Here is a 19,660-nt window from a genome sequence, read left to right on the forward strand (position 1 = left end):
GCAAGTTTACACGGAACTTGCTCCTAACAAAACCTACAGCATGTCTACGTTTGTTCCCCACCAAAATCTGGTACCGATGTTATGATTAAGAACCAAAGCTGTGCTCTAGCAACTTAATTATAGGCAAATTATACTTTTCCATCTTAAACTTTCATCTCACTCTTAATGCCCCTCAAACTATCAATTTGTCCGATTAACACCCCAATTTAAGAGAATTGTATCAATACCTCTTTTGTCTAAATTGGATGGTAAATGAAACGTATTAGTGATTTTTCATTGCAACATGAGATTGGTGGGTGGCATAAGTGGATCATGTGTATCCATTTTCATCTCATTTCACACCCAATTTAGATGGCAAAGGATACATCGATATGATCCTCTCAAACTGGTGTGTCAATCGAGCAAATTAATAGTTTGGAAGAACATTCTAAATCTGAAAGTTTATGGTGAAAAGGTGTAATACACCAAAAACAATATATCATATGAGAGAGAGAGATTATCAATGGACTGGATTTGAGTTTCTAAAACTGGTGTCAATTAAAACTGATCAATGACTGCGATAGTTATTTTCATATATAAATTAGAATTACAGAAGGCAGCTCACCATGAATTTCGACATGGCAAGAAACCAAAGAAACAAGTAAAGGTAATTAGCAAAAAGGAAAATAGGGACACATCTGTTGTACAGGCTGAAGTTAGCTATTGATTTATCAAAAACTGAGAAAGGAGACACAGTTTAGCAAAAAATAAGACATTTCTCTTCCAAGAAAAAAAAATCAATGGCAATTTTCTATTCCACACGTTCACCTTCCTACTAGTCAAAGGAAGGATATACTTTTATGCTACATGACCATATTCATCAGCAAGCAGGTCAAACAAGTTCTCGAAATTTGGAATGAATCTATAAGAGGTCTCATCAAACTCCCTATATGATAATATTACAACAAAGGCCGCTCTAATTGAATGTCAGCTCTATGAAATGGCAGAAACGGTATACTGTGGAATGGATCCAGAAGGAAATGAATGACCTCCAATGCGTCATTATGCATTGGTGAATTTATCAAATCCTTCCACAACTCTTTTTAAGGAGGCAGGCACAGGCACAGTCACAGTTGTAATATAACTGTGAAGTCAGAAAACAGGTCTTAAAAAAGCAAGCACCTCTAACTGTGATCTTCTGACTTGAAGCAACGAAACATTAGAAAAGATATCCGAAAGACCCTGAAGTGAATGCCAAATTGGATCCAATGCTGGACACCCTCCATGAGAAATTGAAGGGAAACAGTATTTTGTAGGAAGATCCAACTTCCCATTTATGATCAAATTTGAAACAATTGTTAGTGCTCTCAAAATATGAATATAGTTGAGGAGCATTGGCTAGTCACTTCCACTACTGTGTCTATCTGGAAAAAAGAAAAGGGAACAAGAATAAAATTAAACTGCTATAGAATATTAATGCAATGCATAGGGGAGAAGAGAGTCAGAGTAAGAGATGCCACACCTGATAATCTTTTGCCTTCCATGGCTTCCTTCTTCTCTTGGCAACTTGAGCAAAGGAAAGGGCCATCCCATGGACGCAATTTTCCTGGGTTTAATGAGCCAGAATGTATTGAAATACCCTCTCCAGGCTTCATCTCCACTTGACAGACTGCACACATGAACAACTTAAACATGTTGCAAAGTGGGTACTTCGTATCTAACCTGCATTCCACAAAAACAATTCCCATGTCAAAAAGGTATTAAGCTACATTGATTGCTCACACATAGGTAGCCATGCCACCATATTAAACAGTAAGACAAAAGCCAAAATGAAAAAAATGCATTAGTCCCATCACGCCTTACTTAGAGATCAAAGAATTTTCAGATTAAAAAATACAGTTTTCACAGCACAAACCTTTCAGAAAGCATAGCAGATCCTTCCTCATACATTTCCTCCACAATATCTGGCTCAATGAATTCTTTATCAACTTGAGAAGATGATTCTGAGGACTTTCTACGAAACATGGACTTAAAAACACCTATTCCTTGCTTCTTTGGAGGTGGCAAAGGAGCAGTTGGCTTCTCTGGTGGTAATATATCAATTACAATGCAGGTTGTATCATCTCGTAGACCTTTAGCTTGTAATGCTTCCTGAAAATGGAACAGATAAGAGTAAGACAAGCAATAATAGATCGGGATGAATGGAATCTAAATAGTGCATTGGAGTCAGGGCTGTAGATATTGTAATTAATAAGGAATAAAATTGAACATCATTCTTTGAAAAGAAGGGTTCCATTTTAGTTGTAGCATACTTTAACAATTTGTGCAGCTGCAGCATCAGCAGGCATCCCACGACAACAATCAAGAGCTGTTTCTGCAGATAAAGCATCCCAAACACCATCGCTTGAAATAATAAGCCTACCACCGGCTGTAGACAGCTGTAGAAATATGATTTATAGATATTAAGAATAAAAAAAATAAAAAAAAGGTTTGTTCAAATGAGCATCTTGAGAATTTTCTAACAGAATAGAACTGGGTTCATACTGTAACAATCAAAAGGAATCCTTTCAAAGAAGGAAGCATGCACACACAAACCCATGAAACACATCAAAATGAAATCCACAGATCCAAAGGTCCAAACATATGCCTTAAACATCAGCCAGTAACAACCCCTCTGGTAATAAAAACCACAGGGAAATAGTTTCTTCCTAAGTTTTCAGGCAATACGTGTAACATAATACACTACTTAACTTGAAACATGGTAAAATGTGGTTTAGATAACATACAATTTATCTATGGACCTTCTGTTGGATTACACATGTGAATAAAGTCCCACATTGAATAAAGATGAGAAAAATGAGTGGTTAATATAACATAAATGAACACATATCCATTGGGCTTAGATCTTTTGGGTTAAAGTGTGTCTCTATATGTTATGTTAATTACTCAAGGAAGCTCCCCAAGGTGTTTATCCTCCCAACAAGTGGTATCCGAGTTCATGGTGGTGTGGGGCAAAGGTGGCAAGGCTATCGAGGTTCCTTTCGCAGTTGGAGCAGGAACGGGGTGTGTGTACTTGAAGTCTTTTCGCAAATGGAGCAGTACAGATCCCTTTCACAGTTAGAGCGGGGACGGTATATTACACCAAGCAAGCCCATAAAGCTCACACAAACGATCTTGAAAAATGCCCAACAAAGGAGTATTATTGCCAATGGTGGTAGACAATGATGAGGTGCAAGGTTCCCATGGACATGGACATGCGGGGTTGACACGTGGTTCCCATGGATGGCGTACGAGAGACCCATGGATGACGTGCTGATGAAGTGAAAAGTCCATTAGGCAAGGGGGAGCAAGTAGGACTTATTCATGGCCCACAAAGAAGTCTTGAAGCCCACAGAGTGGCAGAGACTCACACGTGAGGGAGAGATTGTTGGGTTACACGTGTGAGTGAAGTCCCACATTGAATAAAAATGAGAAAAATGAGTGGTTAATATAACATAATTGAACACATACCCATTGGGCTTAGGCCTTTTGGGTTAAAATGTGTCTCTATATGTTATATTAATTTATCAAGGAGACTCCCCAAGGTGTTTATCCCCCCAACACCTTCATTAGGAATTTGAATGTTATATGGTAATCTTAATTTAAGATTTTGATATTCTCATTCTACCCTAAAATTTCCTTATTTAAACAAGATTTTAAATATTCTATTGCCTTTCAAAAAGAAGAAATGAGGGAATGCAGGGAAGAAAATTTCCAAATAGCAAAAATTATGGTACTGTAACAGAAATTCAGAAGTGTGATGTTTCAGATTGAGTAATACTAAATCCAATTGCTTCTTTTCCTAGGAGAATGGTAGGGCAATCGAAGGTTCCTCCAAGGGTAGCATTTTTCCCATGGTCTGCTTCCTTAGGTAAGATTCTTTCGACATATATAACCTTTGCAAAGGGTGTATTATTTTTCTTAATTGATGTTATATTTGTAAGATGTGTGGAGAGTCGGTGGATCATCTTCTTCTTCATTGCCCTGTAGCATTTGAGTTGTGGTTTTTGGTGTTTTATTTGTTTGGAATTCACTAGGTTATGCCACATAAGGTAATTGAGTTGTTTGAGTCTTGGCAAGGTAAGTTTGGGCGTCATCGCAATATAGGCTTTTGGAGACTCGTGCCGCATTGTTTGATGTGGTGTATTTGGAGTGAGAGGAATGCTAGATGTTTTGAGGGATGTGAACGGTCCTTACTAGAGATTAAGTCTTTCTTCTGCAATACTCACCTTGTTTGGAGTGTGGCTCTGTCACATTTTACTTGTTTTTCCATTCCTGTTTTACTCGATCATTGTAATTTTGGTTCTTCATTTTTTCCCCCAGTACATCCCCAATGTACTCAAGTTGGCTTCTTTATTAATAAAATTTTTTGTTACCTATAAAAAAAAAAAAAAAAATACTAAATCCAGTTCACTAGGGTAGTACAGAACTGTGGTAAGGTCGGGTTTTAGTGCAATGGCAAATGCCTTCCAACAAAAGCAATAGGTTGCAGATTTGAGTACGGGAATCATCCTCTCCAAAACAATTGGGGGTAAGGCTGACTATTATGACCTACACTAGACCCTGCAAAAGTGGGAGCTTTATGCACTAAGTACGAACTTTTATCTATTCTTTCTCTTGTTGTGGCAAACTACAATAGATTTTCTCTCCATCAGAATTTTTGTGTTTGCTCAAACTGAGAAAATTTAAATGGCACTCAAAAATATAAATCTAATAACTTCAGCCCATTCTATAAAGCTCTATTCAAATGCAGTCTTACAAAAAGTAAAGTACCAGTTGATATGCAACCAAAAGGAAAAACAAAAATAGCAACATGAATTATGGCAATGAATTAGTCATGAACCTCTCTATAAGCATATGGAAAAACAAATTTCTGAGTGAACCAGATTTCAAAGTATTACTGGATTTTTTTGGGGGGGAAAAAGTGATTTCAAAGTGTTACTGATGTAACACATGCAGGCTAGGGAATCAATCATGGAGTTTTCTCCTTAAGCTGAAGAACTAACAACCCTGTTAGAAAGTAGAATTAGCAACAAGATTGGTCGAGTAGTCTCAGTAGGAGATGAGACTGCACATGTTTATGGAATGAACAAGAATCAATCTTAGTAAATGGAAAGCAAATAACTCCAACAATTAAAAATGTTAGTGGTCAGCAAAATCAAACCTCAACCATTCGGCTCTAAGCACCTCCAGAGAAGTATAGGAGCATTATTTGGCCAGTAGTCCAACAAAACCTAGTTCATTTTATATTACGTCTCTCTCATTAGTCCTGCCCAAACCCCCCCTGGGGGGGGGGGGGAGAACCATTTTAGTCCCAAGTCCCAACGATTAAAATCTGGAGCTGTATATCATTTATCAAAAATGAAATAAAATAAACAGGAGCTGTATGTTGCAATAAGGAGGAGTTCACATAAAAAGGTTGCTCACAAGTTGCAACAAAATAAAAATACAAGAGGAGAACCACTACATTTGAATGTTTTATCTAATTCTTTTAGGCATCAATTTCACAATACTTGGAGTTACAAGTGATGCACAATAAAATTTTCAAATAACATAATAATTTTTATTTTCTATAAGAAAGAATAATTTTATTAATAGAGGCTACTTCATAATATAACATAATAATTAACATTATCCTTGAAGTTGAATAATATGATTGAAAGCTACCAAAAGTAAAGAGAAAACATATTAGTTAAACCTACAGTGGATGTAAGCATATTGTAACTGATAAACGGAAGTGGAAATGGGAATGTAAAATTGTGATGAACACTGTAGCAAAATTAAAACATGAACATACATACAAAGAAAAAAGAGGTAGAGGGATAGAGAGGATAAGAACACAAACCTTCACTTGCTTTATATAGGGAACAGGAACAATGAACTCGCCAACATCCATATCACCAATTGATCGTGAAAGACACAAACCACCAGGCCAGCACCTCAAAGGACCAATCTACAAAAAAATGCATTAGACTAGTTAGACAACCAGCCTTATTCTATGAAGTTAAATCATATATAGAATTCTTCAAATGTGAATGTTCATAGATTCTAAAGAATTTAACAGGAAGATAATCAATCTATCATAATATATGGGCAGATTGACATCATGGATTTCATCTAAACAGCATCATCCATTCAGAAGCCAGATGAAGATTCTACAATCTTATTTGCTTAAATATCTACACACGTGGTCCTACAACTTAAATAATTTAAACCAAAAATGATATGATCCTTTGTGGGTTCTATTGCCCATGTTTTCCCCAATGACTTTAACTTGACTAGGTTTATATTTGAACGTTGAAGTCTGGAATTGAAATCAAGGACAATGAAAACACAGTAGCATTACTTAGCCAGCTTCATATAAATACAAGTATATTACTACTGAATTACATAAAGAATTAATGAAAAAGCGAAGATACCTCTGCGCCACCACCAGTATTAAGCCGACCCACCTCACCTCCACTTGCAGTGATACGGTCCCTCCTAATAAGACACAGAAGAGTTAGGCCTAAATGGGGGTGGTTGTTAAGTGAGTCACCAAATACGGTATACTAGTAACTTACTCCTCTTCATTGCATTCAAGTCTGTGATCTGCTGACAAGTAATAAACACCACCCTCAGCAGGTTCAAGAATGCAACGGGAATCACCAACAGATGCAACAGTTACAACCCATCCTTCTATAATCACAAAGGTGACAGTTGTTCCTGATGTTTGTGCTGAGGCACAAAAGAAATACATAAATATCATGGATGCAAATATTAGTCCAAAATAAACAAAACACAGATATTATAGTTAAGATACTTAGAACTACATAAAAAAATGTCCAACACACACACACAAAATGTTCTTTAACATTGTTATTGATATCATACATGCTGAGAAATAGAAGGCAAAACAAAACCAAAATGCATCACAATCCAAAAACCAAAATACATCAATTTTTCATGCAAAACAAAACCAAAATGCGTCACAATCCAAAAACCAAAATACATCAATTTTTCAGGCAAATGATATGAAAAAGCTAAAAGCCAACGAAACCTAAGCCAGTAAATAACACACAAGTAGAAACACAGAACTCCAGAGCTTTTAATGGGAGGATGTACATTATAATAGTATGCTACTTAAAAAAATCCAAAAAAATGTATCTGGCAAAACTTGAATTTGTGAACGTGCCAAGAATGACAAAGGTGTTGATTTATAGTGTATATAAGTTGAGTTAAAAATATGGAAGCCAACTTTATTATATCCAGGTTGATCTCACATAACCTTTCAATATATCTTTATAAAAATGTGCATAATATGCACACATACAACAAAAAAATTTGCATTTTATAGAATGTAACTCATACCCTTCTCTTGAAAGTCTTTATCCGTTTTAACGAATCCAGCAACCAAAGCCCTTGGAAGTGCTGCTACCCATTCGTCTCTGTTAAGATCTGAAGGAATGGCACTTAACACATTACTGAGGAGATTCTCCTTAGAGTATATAGCAGCAGCAGATCCATTGTGTCCATCAAATAGCTGCAAAACAGGTTTTAGTAAGAGCAAGCTACAAAGATAAATAGAAACTATGAAGGATATGATTTTATCGATTTTTTTTTTATAAGTAGATATGATTTTATCAATTATGTAGATGGAATGCAGCCACCTGCTTAACTAATTTTCAATATTCCTATATTTAAAAAAAAAAAAAAAAACTAACTTTCAATATTTTTTTTCTCATAAGGGGTGTTCAAACTTTTAAATAAATGTGTTAGTAGTGAAAGACACAAATAATCCAAGAACAACCCAGATGACAACGAATCACCAAAATACAGATGAACCATGAACAAAACATATAAAGCTAATTGATGACTTCTTTGAAATACCCAATTATGAATCCTTGAAATGCCCATCATTGCGAAGACCAAGTCAATCTTTTGCCAAAAAAAAAAAACCTAAGTACAGGAAATTATCCATGTACGGCTAAGAGCCTACTTGAGAAGACCCACCTTAGCTTTCACACAAAGCATTCCCTATCGTTGAACACTTACATAATCTGATTCGTCTACGATATCAACTTGTATTCAAACAGATCTAAATAGACATGCAAAAAATGGATATCACCACTAAGTGACTAACCATGCACCAAATCTAGACAAACAACAGGATAAAACTCAAACACTCCAGAAAAAACATAGTTTTCACTGTTGCTGAGCAACCATTTTCAACTCTTCGCACAAGTACCCCCCCCCCCCCAAGTACTTTGTTTTCACAAGTCTTAATTAGTTACTACTCTTGCCAGTGTATCAACCATAAATCCATTCAAATTGCTAAAAAGATCAAGCCTTGACATTCTACACAACATAACCACATCTCAAACGTAGTCAACCACACCCATACCCGTTCGGTACAACTCATTTTTCAGCTTTTTGAAAATGGGATTGTAAGGATTGAAACCATATAACAAAGATAACAAGGGCAAAACTCAATCAACATATCAAAACAAAACTAGATGCAAATGCAACCCATCACAATGTAACCATCCAAAAAAAAAAAACCATACCCCGAAAACCGAGTATGTAGACACTCCATCTCCAAGCACCCTTTGTCGTTCTGTCTTTATTAATGTAAAGTCCTCCCCTTTCTTGCTCTGGTAAGCCTGACCATGCACAAGTTCCGGACCCTCAATCCTCTCATTCGCCAGTTCACGCCTCAGCAGAACCGAAAGCGGCACCGTGTGATGCTCACTCCTTGTTGCCATTGTACTTCTCCTTCAAAATCCACCACCGCCCAAATACACCAAAAACGTTGATTTTTTTCCTTTCTTAAACAATTATATAAAATTCACTACCACCTCTCTAATCCTCCCTGAAACAAAAAAAACCAATCAAAATCTCAACATTTTTCCCTGATCCCTAAATCATTGATTCTAATAGCTGTATCAAGATCTTCCACAACAACAACAATATTTGCGATCAGATTTTTTTTTTTTCTTTTTTTCCAAAACGAGAAAACAACTACAGAAAAAAAACACAGCAAATGTACTTGGAAAACAAACAATAAATCTTTTATTTTAAAAAAAAAAACAAAGATTAAGGAAAAATGAGAATTACGAGGAAGAGAAATGAAAATGGAAGAGGCGATTGGAGGCTACGCGCGGCGAAGAAGACGAGATGCGTTTAAGAAATGGGAATGTGGAAATGATCGAGAATTGTGGATCCCGTCGAAGTCGAGTTCCCAAAATTCCATAATTCTTTCTTTCCAAAAAAAAAAAAAACAAGTTCCACAACGAGAAAACCAAACAACCAAACAACCTCAAACGAAATAAAACTACTAAGCTGTTTTTTTCTTCGTCTCTCTGTTTTTGTTTCTTTGTTTTGTTTTTTTTTTTTTTTTATAATTAAATTTAATTGGTGCTGACATGGCAGAGAGCGAGCCGTTTTTGGTTGGAGCCGACGTGTTCGGTGGGTATTGGCGGGACTCAATGACATCAAGATCGGCTTGCGGCGCTTACTGAACCGTTTGATTTGGGATTGACTTATCTGATGCGATCTGGGCCCACCAATAAATATTGTAAATAAATGTGGGACCCAGGATCCTATAATATTTTATATTTTTTATTATGGGCTGGCGCCGGTTAATATGAGCAACGCGGGTTTTTTTTTTTTTTTTTTTTTTTAATACCAAAAAACGCGGAAAGGCGCCGGTTAATATGAGCAACGCGGGTTTTTTTTTTTTTTTTTTTTTAATACCAAAAAACGCGGAAACAACAATAAAGGAATCTGGAAGGTCAAATTGACTGAGTCAATTTTAAATAAAATTGAATTTTAGTGCTAAAAAGTGATAATTAATGTTTGTTTAAACGGAAATGATTAGATAAAATTTAATCCACAAATTTCTAAATAGATAAAAAAAAAAATTGATAATTATTACAACAAGTGGGAGATTGAGACTTTTTTTTAATTATTTTTAGAAAAATAGGGGGATTAAGATTCTCGGTTCCTCTTATGAAATAAACCAAACATTCTCTCTGTTCCAGTTTGTTTCTCCTCTATTCCATTTTAAAAAATTCCAAAATATTATTGTGTTTCTAAAAGTAAAAGTTATTAATTTACTAATATTTCTATTATACCCCTATTTTATTTTCAAAACTACTTAAAAATAAAACTAACAAATTTTTTTTAAAAAAAATCAATCTAATTAGGGCACCTTTTTAGTTGCCTCATTAAAAATAACTATTTAAAAAAATAATAAATTTATTTAAGAGTAGTTTTATAAACTTATACAATTTTATAAGATATATAAGACAATAAATGATATTCCCTTAAAAAGTTTGACTTTTCAAACAGACAAACAAATTAGGACGGGGAAGTAATACTTCAAAATAAATAGATAATATTTTTGATAACTCTATAATAGAGTTGTTTGTATTCACAATAAAATTATGGTAAATTAAGTTTTATATTTAGGGGGAGTTTTCAAATCATTCTTATATTTTCAAAATAAAAACCTAAAATTTAATATTGTTAATTTGTTACAAATTAAATCAATGGTTTTAAATCATAGGAAAAGTTATTAGTATAGAAGACATTTTTAGAAACTTTTTTATAGGAAAATGAAAAAAGTAATTGACTTTTTTGATTGCTTTTTTATCTATCATGAAAGCATTATTAAAACTTTCTTAAAATGGTTTATTAACAAATAAACTAAGGCATCCATTAACAAAATCCTCAAATCAAACCATAAACTTTTATATAGCGTTTGGTACGGGGGAATCCACATTACTTCTGGCATCCAGATTCCTAGGAATGTGATTCCTAGGAATCACATTCCTAAGAATGTAGTTATTCCTATGTTTGGTTTATTTCCAAGAATCTTAAATGAATTATTTATTTTTCCAATTTTATCCTTAGATTTGAATGTGAACTACCAAGTCATTTAAAAAAAAAGGTTAAAATTGTCAATTTATAAAACATACAATTTCCTTTAAGCTTGGGAATCTAGATTCCCACCTGTTTTAAAGGGAATCCACATTCCCACTGAGAGGGGTTTAAGGGAGGAATCCAGATTCCCTTGGTTTCTGATTCCCTAGTATGATTTGCAACCAAACATGGGAATCTTTAAACATTCCTAGGAATCTTTAAACATTCCTAGGAATCCTAAAACATTACCCTGTACCAAACGCCACATTAAAATCATACCAATTTATATCCTAGACATTTTGGGTTTAAATTGGGTGCTTGATTAGGAATTTCAAATGAAAAAATTCAAGTTCAGGTTTGATTTAATCCAATGAAATTTCAGAATTTAATTTTCAACTATCCCTAAAGTACAAGGTTTAAAGCATTAATTTCCCTAAACACTAAAAAGGAAATTCAAACATTTTAGCCGGTTATTATTATTATTATTATTTGGGTAAATTCCACTAACATATCCTCAAGTTTGAACTAATACCAATAAAGTTTAAGACTTTTCAAAACTCGTTAATTTAGTTCCTAAAACCAACTTAATACCCAAACAATTAGTTATTTTTTCTTAATAGTTTTAAGAACTAAATTAGTTTTAGAAACCAAATTGGTTAGTTTGAAAAGTCTTGTACTTAGTTGGAATTAGCCCAAACCTCAAAAGATGTGAATGAAATTTACCCTTGTTTTTTTTTTTTTTTTTCTTTGATTGATTGGTGCTTGTGTTCAAGTGTTTATTTATCATCATCATAATAACCAGCTAAAATACTTGTTTCTATTTGGTATTTAATGCCAATTGTGAGTGTCACGTAGTTGTTTTTGTGAGCCTGTAGAACTTTGGCGCCTAGTACTAACTGGACAGTAGACAGTGGACACCCTTATTCTCCACACTTTTCAACCACCCCTTTGGCCTCCACTTGGGGGGTCCCGAAATTACCGGCGCCAATTATCTGTGAACAAAATTTCTAACAATCTCACTGGCGCCAAAATTGTGCCTTAAATAATTATAAAAGTTCATCATATAAGGGAACAAATGTGCTGTAAACAAAAAAAAAACAAAAAAAAAAAAAGTTCTTTCTCTTAAAACTAAAAAGGGGGTCAAATTAAATTAGATTAAGTGTGGTTTGGGTTAGGATTAAAAATTAAAATTCAGCTGCACTTACTAATAAATTTTTTTTAAAGATTGAGACGTGTTGTCACGAAGCTTAAGCAACGCGTTGGGTTTTAAAATCTATTAAATGTTTGCTATTGGACAAACACCGCGTGAAAGAAAGTTGAAATTTTTATTATTATTATTATTATTATTATTTGGGGCTTATCACTTTGAAGAATCATCAGCTTTTATAGCTCAATGGCTCAGCCAATGAAACTAGACCACATTTACATTATTAGGACCCACAAAAGCTGAATAAGAAACAGGGTTTCAGGATAAAATGTTGGGGGATAATAGTAGTAAATACCAAATAGTTTCTAGGCAATGTCATTGGTATAAAGTCAGAAGCATGTTCCAATCTTTTGCCTTGGCGAGCTTTGTTTCCAGCTTTTTTAAATGAAATGTTGCTATCAATTTGTGCACCATCAAACAGCTGCCTCCACTGTTTTGTTGTCTACCATTTTGCTCTATCAAAGTCTCAATTACAGCTCACAATTGAACAGTCTTGTTGTTGTTTCATTGGCATTGCTTGCTAAGCCATTTGCTAAAAGGTTGAATTTTTTGTGTGTTTGTGCGTGACTTCTATTCAATGGAAAAGGGAAAAAAAAAAAAAATTGCCTAGAGACCTCGTCAACTCATTTATGATTTGTATCTGCCCTGGACTTGTGATTAGGTTTCTGACTTGACTTCTGAAAGCACATGGTTATGAGGTTTTGCACCATGCAATAAGGTCTAACCGCGTTTAGGCAACTGGGTCAAGGCTTCAATAAGGGGTTAAGGTTAAGCCTGATTTTTATTTTATTTTTGGGATTGGGAGTGAGATATTTTTGGATTATTGAAGTTTCCACAACATGATATAAATTTCACAACTGCTAAATTGACATGTTGCGATAGGTGTATCGTGTGAAATGCTGTAGCTAATGTTGTACCAATAGGTGTTTAGCATTTTTTTTGCTTTCATATTTATTCCCACCAGACATTCCAAACAGCATGCAATTAGCTGTCTCCACTACACAGAATGAAATTTTAAGACAAAGTTATAAAGAATGACGAATAAAACAAAAGACTAGTTCATCAATTGACCATTAGATAGCTCATTGTCTCCTACAAATCCATATTAACAGGAGAATAAACATTATAAATCTACCTTGATTAGAGCTAAAACTAGCAGCTTTAGTGGACCAAGTTACATGTAGTGTTTCTATAGACAACATGAGTATGGAGGTCCACAAAAACTCATGTCAAAATGGAAAACAGAACATGTCAAGACCCTTTTACCTGCAACCAACAACAGAAGTTTGATATATTTCAATTGAACAGAATAAATAAATACAAGCGGAAGGTTCCAGAGTATAAGCTCAAAACGATACTAAAAAATTAGGAATAATGTCATACTTATCTACCACATTTTAGAGGCACACAAGAAAATAGGCCTTTTAATTTATATCCTCTTTAGACCAGATATATATTTATATAACTTGTGGAGAGAGTACTAATATGAACTGCAATCAAAAAGTTTAATACAGTTGGTGGGGGAAGGTTGCATATTGATATATATGTGTCAGTTGAGCCAACAAAGTTTGAATAGTCTCCTTAAAGAACATTGAACACAAGTGGATATGGCATTGCATGCGTATGCAAATATATATCTGTCATATATCAGCAACCACATTTCTACATGATGGCTTTATAATTCCCTAACCTTACATACAGTGCTTGTTCCTCCTTTCACTTAAGACATGACAAGAAAACCAAAACTTCTGTATAGGTTTTAATATATTTTTCCATAAGTAACAAAAAGGAATATCAGAGAACAATAAGGATAAGTAAGGTTCCTTTCACATAAACTCTTATGTAAAAAATTAGGTTACTCCCTCCTTTTGATCTGATACTAAGAGAGTCAAGATAAGTCCTGTGGTTTAATGGTTAAAAAACAGGTTATAGCTGCCAAACACAAATGCCAGTGGAAATGGAAATTGGTTAGCTTGGAAAGAATCAATTGTCTGGTTCATGAACACGTACAAAGACAACTAAAATCCAGTGATTTGCAGCATCATCAAGAACAACAAATAGACCTCTCTTGGTCCCATTAGACACAGGTCTAAACTCCAAACCAATAAGTCTAACATTGTGCAATTGCAATTTAGCAAACATCCAAAATAGATTTCGTCATTAATATTTCATTGCAAGTGTATAGCTAATGATGAGGAAGCAGCTGTATACAAAATTCTAACATATTTATGGATAATACTAAAACTCAGAGGACCAACAATGGATACAATCCCATACCTGTACTAATTCAATTGGATCCATCATCCAAGAAAGTAAGACTCAAAGCTTATTACCCTCTTCAGAACCATTCACCCTGACGATGTACACCTAAAAGAAAATAGTACATTTGGTACATAAACACATAAGAAGACATAAAATGTAAAAATTCCCCTCGATGACAAGGAGTAGCGGAAAGGAAAAGCCCTACGAGCTTATTGACAAGGGATAACTTACAAAGGTTACAGATACACATTAGTTTGTATAAAAGAAAAAGGAAAGTGATAGTATTATTCATAACAGTCTAAGATAATATGTGCGCACACACACACACATATATATATGCGCATGCACCATGCCCATCAAGAAAATTTGGAAGACCATAAACAAATGTTAGCACAGCCTAATTCAAACATGAAACTTCACAACAACAACAACAAAATAAATTGATGATTGAGAGGAATAACAAGAAGAACAAGGTGCTTAGTTAAATGCCATTGATAAATGATCAATCACCTTAAATGTTGTTCGTCCCATTAATTGAAATACTAATGCATCCCCATATGCCAAATGATGAGCAACGGCGAACCCTTTCCATCCACCACTCAGTCCACTTTTTTTGGCTAGATATTTTGTTGGATACCCATCACCATCCTCATCTATCAAAGTCTTAATAGCATCATGACTTGGAAGGTTCCGCTCGGAGAAATAAGTAGATGGAAGACCCTGTTATCAAATTTTACCAGAATCATTATGGATCAAGGATGACATATTTATCATTATATATACCGTATAAAATCATTATGACCCTATTATTTTTACTACTTCAACTAATGTTATTTATATACTAATAACAAATCAATACATATCAGAGAAAAAGAAAAGCCTGAGTTCCAATTTCTTAGTTAGATAACATAGTAACGTACTTTGAGAAGTTGTTAAATAAGTTAAGCAGAAAAACCAATTCTCTTACCAGCCAAAATCCACCAGCGACATGAGATGACTGCATTGACTTTGTAAATATTGGACAACCAGGTGGTAGACCCCATACTAATTTTCCCGCTTGCTCTTCAGCTTCTGCTTCGGATTCAGACGAGGCAAGTATCAGGTTCGACAAATTCCTTTTCCTACCAAAAACCCTACACATCCCCCACAAAAAAAAAAATAAAAAATAAATAAATAAACCTAATCATCTTATTATATGAAATAGATCATTCTATTTTTGCTAACACGTTAACATTTAAATCAAATATACCTTCTGGGTATTGCCACGCGGTCCACATCAACCTATCAGCAATAACATAACGTTGTAACATAAAATCTTGATATATTGTTGGTCCAAAATTTTAGAATACGAGCGTTTTTAGTTCCTGAAGTCTAAAGCGACCGCTTCTAGTCTTAAAAAAAAATGTGATCGATTTTTAGTTCTTACAAAATTTTAGTCGGGGCTAAAAGCAATCACTTTAAGGAATAAACTGGTTCGTTAGGGACTAGTGTTTGAGGAAATGAACAAAGTGATTCACTGACTCACTTCTTTGTAAATAGGTGCAGGCTTGTTGACAAAGCGAGTGGACCTCCTGACCTCGACCACTAGTTTCTGTGCCACACGGGGTTTGGCCTGCTTCTTCTATGTGAATGTGGGCATCAAAAAGACCAAATGAGTATGGAAGAGAAACACGTAAAACTTACAGATTAGAGAGAGAGATACAGGGGAGGGTTTGGGAGAAGAGGAAGTCTTGAGAGCCTGAGAAAGCAGAGGGAGATTGAGAGCTTCCATTCTCTTCTTATTCTCTTCCACTCTCTTGCGACGGCTATCCTCGTATGATCTCTTCGCCACCACCATTTTCGTTTATTTCTCTCTCTTTTTGTTCTTTTCTCTGTGTGTGTGAGAGAGAAAGAGAGACGGGATTGTGGTTAAATAGTTAGATTGAAGAACCCTAGTCTCAAGGACCGTTGGGTTGGTTCCCACGAATCCCACTTCAAATTTTGAACGATGAACGCGTAACCGATATGGAACTATGGAAGCAAGCTACCTCACATCCACATTCACAGCTAGAATCTGACTGTACTAGTTTAAACTCATAAGGTAAAACTATTTCTTTATACAAGTGAAATATAAAAAATAAAAGGAATTTTTTGAAGAAATAAATAAATAGTCGCATGATGGAGAATTTTATGTGCTATGTTAACAACTATTTTGGATTTTTTTTTTCCTACCTTTCCAAAGTTCTTGATTGAAGGTCTTACTATATTTGATATATACTATATTTTTATCCATAGTCAATAATTACATGGGAGGGAAATTTGAACAAAATCGAGCAATTTGTGAGCCACTAAATTAGAGATATGTATTAAATTTGTGCCACTCTTATCTCTTCTTAGCAAGATTTTAAATTATGTCCTACCAGCCAAAAAATCATATTTATGGTTTGTTTCCAACTTTTCCAATAATTTTTTTTTATCCCATATCTTTTTAAATAATTCAACACAAAACTAAGAATTTAAAAATTAGGTAAATTAAAATTAGGGTAAATTCTAGACAACTACCCTAAGGTTTGGGTTAATGCCAAACACATTCAAGACAATTAAAAAGCAACCATTTTAGTTTTTAAACACAAACAGTGTTACAAGCTGTTTGTTCACTCCACCTAAAACAAAATTTGCAACGCTTTTTTTTTTTCATTTTCAAGACTGCATGTTCAAAGAGGATACCCCACACTCGTCTGTTCTCGCTAGCCTAAATATTTTTTGCAAATGCAAATGCTTTGGCCCCATTTGGTATAAGGTGTGTTTTCCCAAGTCTACGTTTTGCGCATTTTCAACCTTTTTTTTTCCCCAGTGCCTGGTGCACTATTCATGGGACATGAATAGTACAATCAGGCCAATGAACAGTAATCAAAATATTTTTTTTTATTGTTTTCAGTTTTCAGCAAAATAAACGGTATCCAAATGCACACATAGTATTTTAAAAATGTGTTTTTAGTTTTTAAACAATATTACACATATTTCTACACACTTTTTCATCTACACGTATTTCAAAAAAATACAAATAACGTTACTAGAACAACGTTACCAAACGGCTCCTTTCTAGTTTTAGTTCATTTTAGTCCAATAAGGGACCCATATGTAGATAATAAATAAATGCAATTTTATTCCAAACAAACTCAAGTGAAATGCAAATGGTCTAGCAAATCACGTGTGATGAATTAGTTGGATATATACAAGATTCTGAAGATCTATATAAAGCAAACTTCTATTTCATGGTATTACATATGTATATGAGAGATTTAAGGAGATATGTTTTCCTTTGATGAGGTTGTTGTGAACAAGTATATTGTATTTCCTTGATAGCGGTAATCTATGAGTTGTCCAAATAATTAGCCATGGACTTTATGTGAGGAGAGGATTCTTCAAACAAGTTCTTAGTTGATCCTAATTTCTTTTAAGTGCTTATCATTTAATTTTCATAAAGATCAAGTTCTTTACATACCAAAAACTATAACTCTGAGAAAAAAAAAAAATCTAAGATTACATATCAAAAGAGTCAAAATTACCAAGCAAAAGAGTCAAATTGCCTAAAGTGCAACCTACGAAAGAAACCAAAACAAAAACTAAATCAACTATTTTTCAAGTGATTAATACTTCTTCCATCACAAGAATTTTAGCTATATTTTGATATCAAAAATTAATTTGTACCTCTCTTCAAATTAAAACTTGAATAAAAGTCCTCTTTCTCTTCACTCAGTCTAAAATCTTTTTTTGAGCGAAAGTCTAAATTCTAACTCTCATGAAGTCTAAAGAGAGCCATGGAGGGGCTGTTTAGATGGAAAAAAAATGATAAGAGCATCTCCAGTGGCTTGGGCATCCGGGTCTAATAGGCAAAATTTGGAGAATATGGTGTACTGTAGATGCTCCAACAACTTCGGCAAACGGGTTTTTTTTTTTTTTGCTAATGAATAGTAGCCCATCAAACTTGATGGGCTACTGTTCATTCTTCAAATATATATTTTCTATTATAATAATGATGTGTTGTATAAAAAAATGTTGGAAGATGTGTAGTTGTTAAAAAAAGAATAAATAATGAATGAAAAAATAATATTTAAATGAGATAGAGAATAGGATAGAGAATTTGTTGGAAGTGTATTTGAAAAAGTGAGTAGGCAAAAGCTAAATGTCACTGTTCATGAGCCAAACAGTACAAAAATTTGGCTAATCTGCTGGAGATGCTCTAACTCATCACTCATCACTCAAATATCATCACTCATCTCTCATAACTCAATAACTCATCACTTATCACTAAAAATAGCACAACTTCCTAAGGTGGCATGGGTAACTCATCACTTACCAACCATGACTTGGGTTACTTTCTCTTGGTTTATATTAAGAGCTCTTGTTACTCTTGGGAAGAGCAAAAAACGATGTAAACCTGTTGGAGAGTTGGACTAAAATGTGATGATTTTGGGCTAGCGGGAATGAATGAGTGTGGAGTACCTTTCTAAACATGCAGTCATGAAAATGAAAAAAAAAAAAAAAAAATGCTATGCAGATTTTGTTTTATGTGGAGTTTATGTTTAATGACCAAAATGGTTGCTTTTTAATTGTATTAGATGTATTTGGCATTAAACCAAACCTCATGGTAGTTATATGAAATTTACCCTTAAAATTATGACCATCTTAATATGTAAGTACATGGAGTTATTTTGTGTTTTATTTTGTAATTCTTTATCTCCTATGTGGTTAGCTAAGCTCTATGAAGGATCTCTTGAGAAGGATGCCCTCTAAGTTTATTGTCAATTGTACTTCTAATTGTTTTTCATGCAATTAAGAGTGAGTTAACTTGACAAGAGATTGCTAAATGAGATGGTTGGAAGTTAGTACTGTTCGAAGTTGTTATGAGTTATTGAGTTGGTTGTTTCCTTCGAATCAATTTTTTTTTTCTTTGTGGTAAATAGGAGAAGTTCATTAACTAATAAACAAAAACATTAGAACAAACACGCTCATACGTGGTCCCAGCCGCATCTAGACTAAGCAAAAGAGAGACCTCTGTTGTAGGGGGGGGGGGGGAGAGGGAGAAAAACAACAAAATCTTGGGGTAGGAGGGCACCTCTACTAGCAAGTGCATCAGCACACTTATTCGCTTCCTTAAATAGTGTTGGATTCTAACTCTTAGAATTTTTTTAAAACATTCTTTACAGTTTGCTACTATCACTTCTTTCCCATTGAGGCTTCCAGCATCCTTCTTCAAAAGTTCAACCACAAGTTTTGCATCTAACT

General features: G+C 34.3%; 2 protein-coding genes across 2 annotated transcripts; both read right to left on the reverse strand.

The window, feature by feature from the left end:
* Positions 1-735: 735 nt before the first annotated feature.
* On the reverse strand, positions 736-9,347 carry LOC112017566 (probable protein phosphatase 2C 12). The gene is made up of 10 exons (XM_024050024.2): positions 9,115-9,347; positions 8,565-8,869; positions 7,369-7,540; positions 6,582-6,735; positions 6,438-6,501; positions 5,864-5,971; positions 2,292-2,417; positions 1,895-2,130; positions 1,502-1,701; positions 736-1,403 (listed from the first exon to the last, which is right to left on the reverse strand). Exons 2-10 carry the CDS (start codon positions 8,760-8,762, stop codon positions 1,378-1,380), a joined length of 1,284 nt encoding a protein of 427 aa, XP_023905792.1. The 5' UTR covers positions 8,763-8,869; positions 9,115-9,347; the 3' UTR covers positions 736-1,377.
* A 3,825-nt stretch (positions 9,348-13,172) lies between these two features.
* LOC112017531 (B3 domain-containing protein At5g42700) lies at positions 13,173-16,359 on the reverse strand. Its single transcript, XM_024049992.2, has 7 exons — positions 16,095-16,359; positions 15,918-16,013; positions 15,642-15,673; positions 15,360-15,525; positions 14,903-15,112; positions 14,408-14,497; positions 13,173-13,396 (listed from the first exon to the last, which is right to left on the reverse strand). The coding sequence occupies exons 1-6, from the start codon at positions 16,227-16,229 to the stop codon at positions 14,450-14,452; spliced, it is 687 nt and encodes a 228-aa protein (XP_023905760.1). The 5' UTR covers positions 16,230-16,359; the 3' UTR covers positions 13,173-13,396; positions 14,408-14,449.
* Positions 16,360-19,660: the final 3,301 nt, after the last annotated feature.

This window comes from Quercus suber, unplaced genomic scaffold (genome assembly GCF_002906115.3).
Source record: "Quercus suber isolate HL8 unplaced genomic scaffold, Cork oak 2.0 scaffold_5, whole genome shotgun sequence".
NCBI classification, from domain to species: Eukaryota; Viridiplantae; Streptophyta; class Magnoliopsida; order Fagales; family Fagaceae; genus Quercus; species Quercus suber.

Coding starts and splice junctions, on each gene's coding strand:
- LOC112017566 (XM_024050024.2), bottom strand. CDS start 8,762: ATGGCAACAAGGAGTGAGCATCACACGGTGCCGCTTTCGGTTCTGCTG. Junction 6,502..6,581: donor CTTGAATGCAATGAAGAGGA/GTAAGTTACTAG, acceptor GTGTCTTATTAG/GAGGGACCGTATCACTGCAA. Junction 1,702..1,894: donor TCTGCTATGCTTTCTGAAAG/GTTTGTGCTGTG, acceptor TGTGGAATGCAG/GTTAGATACGAAGTACCCAC.
- LOC112017531 (XM_024049992.2), bottom strand. CDS start 16,229: ATGGTGGTGGCGAAGAGATCATACGAGGATAGCCGTCGCAAGAGAGTG. Junction 15,674..15,917: donor CTGCACCTATTTACAAAGAA/GTGAGTCAGTGA, acceptor TATTGCTGATAG/GTTGATGTGGACCGCGTGGC. Junction 15,113..15,359: donor TCGCTGGTGGATTTTGGCTG/GTAAGAGAATTG, acceptor ATTTGATAACAG/GGTCTTCCATCTACTTATTT.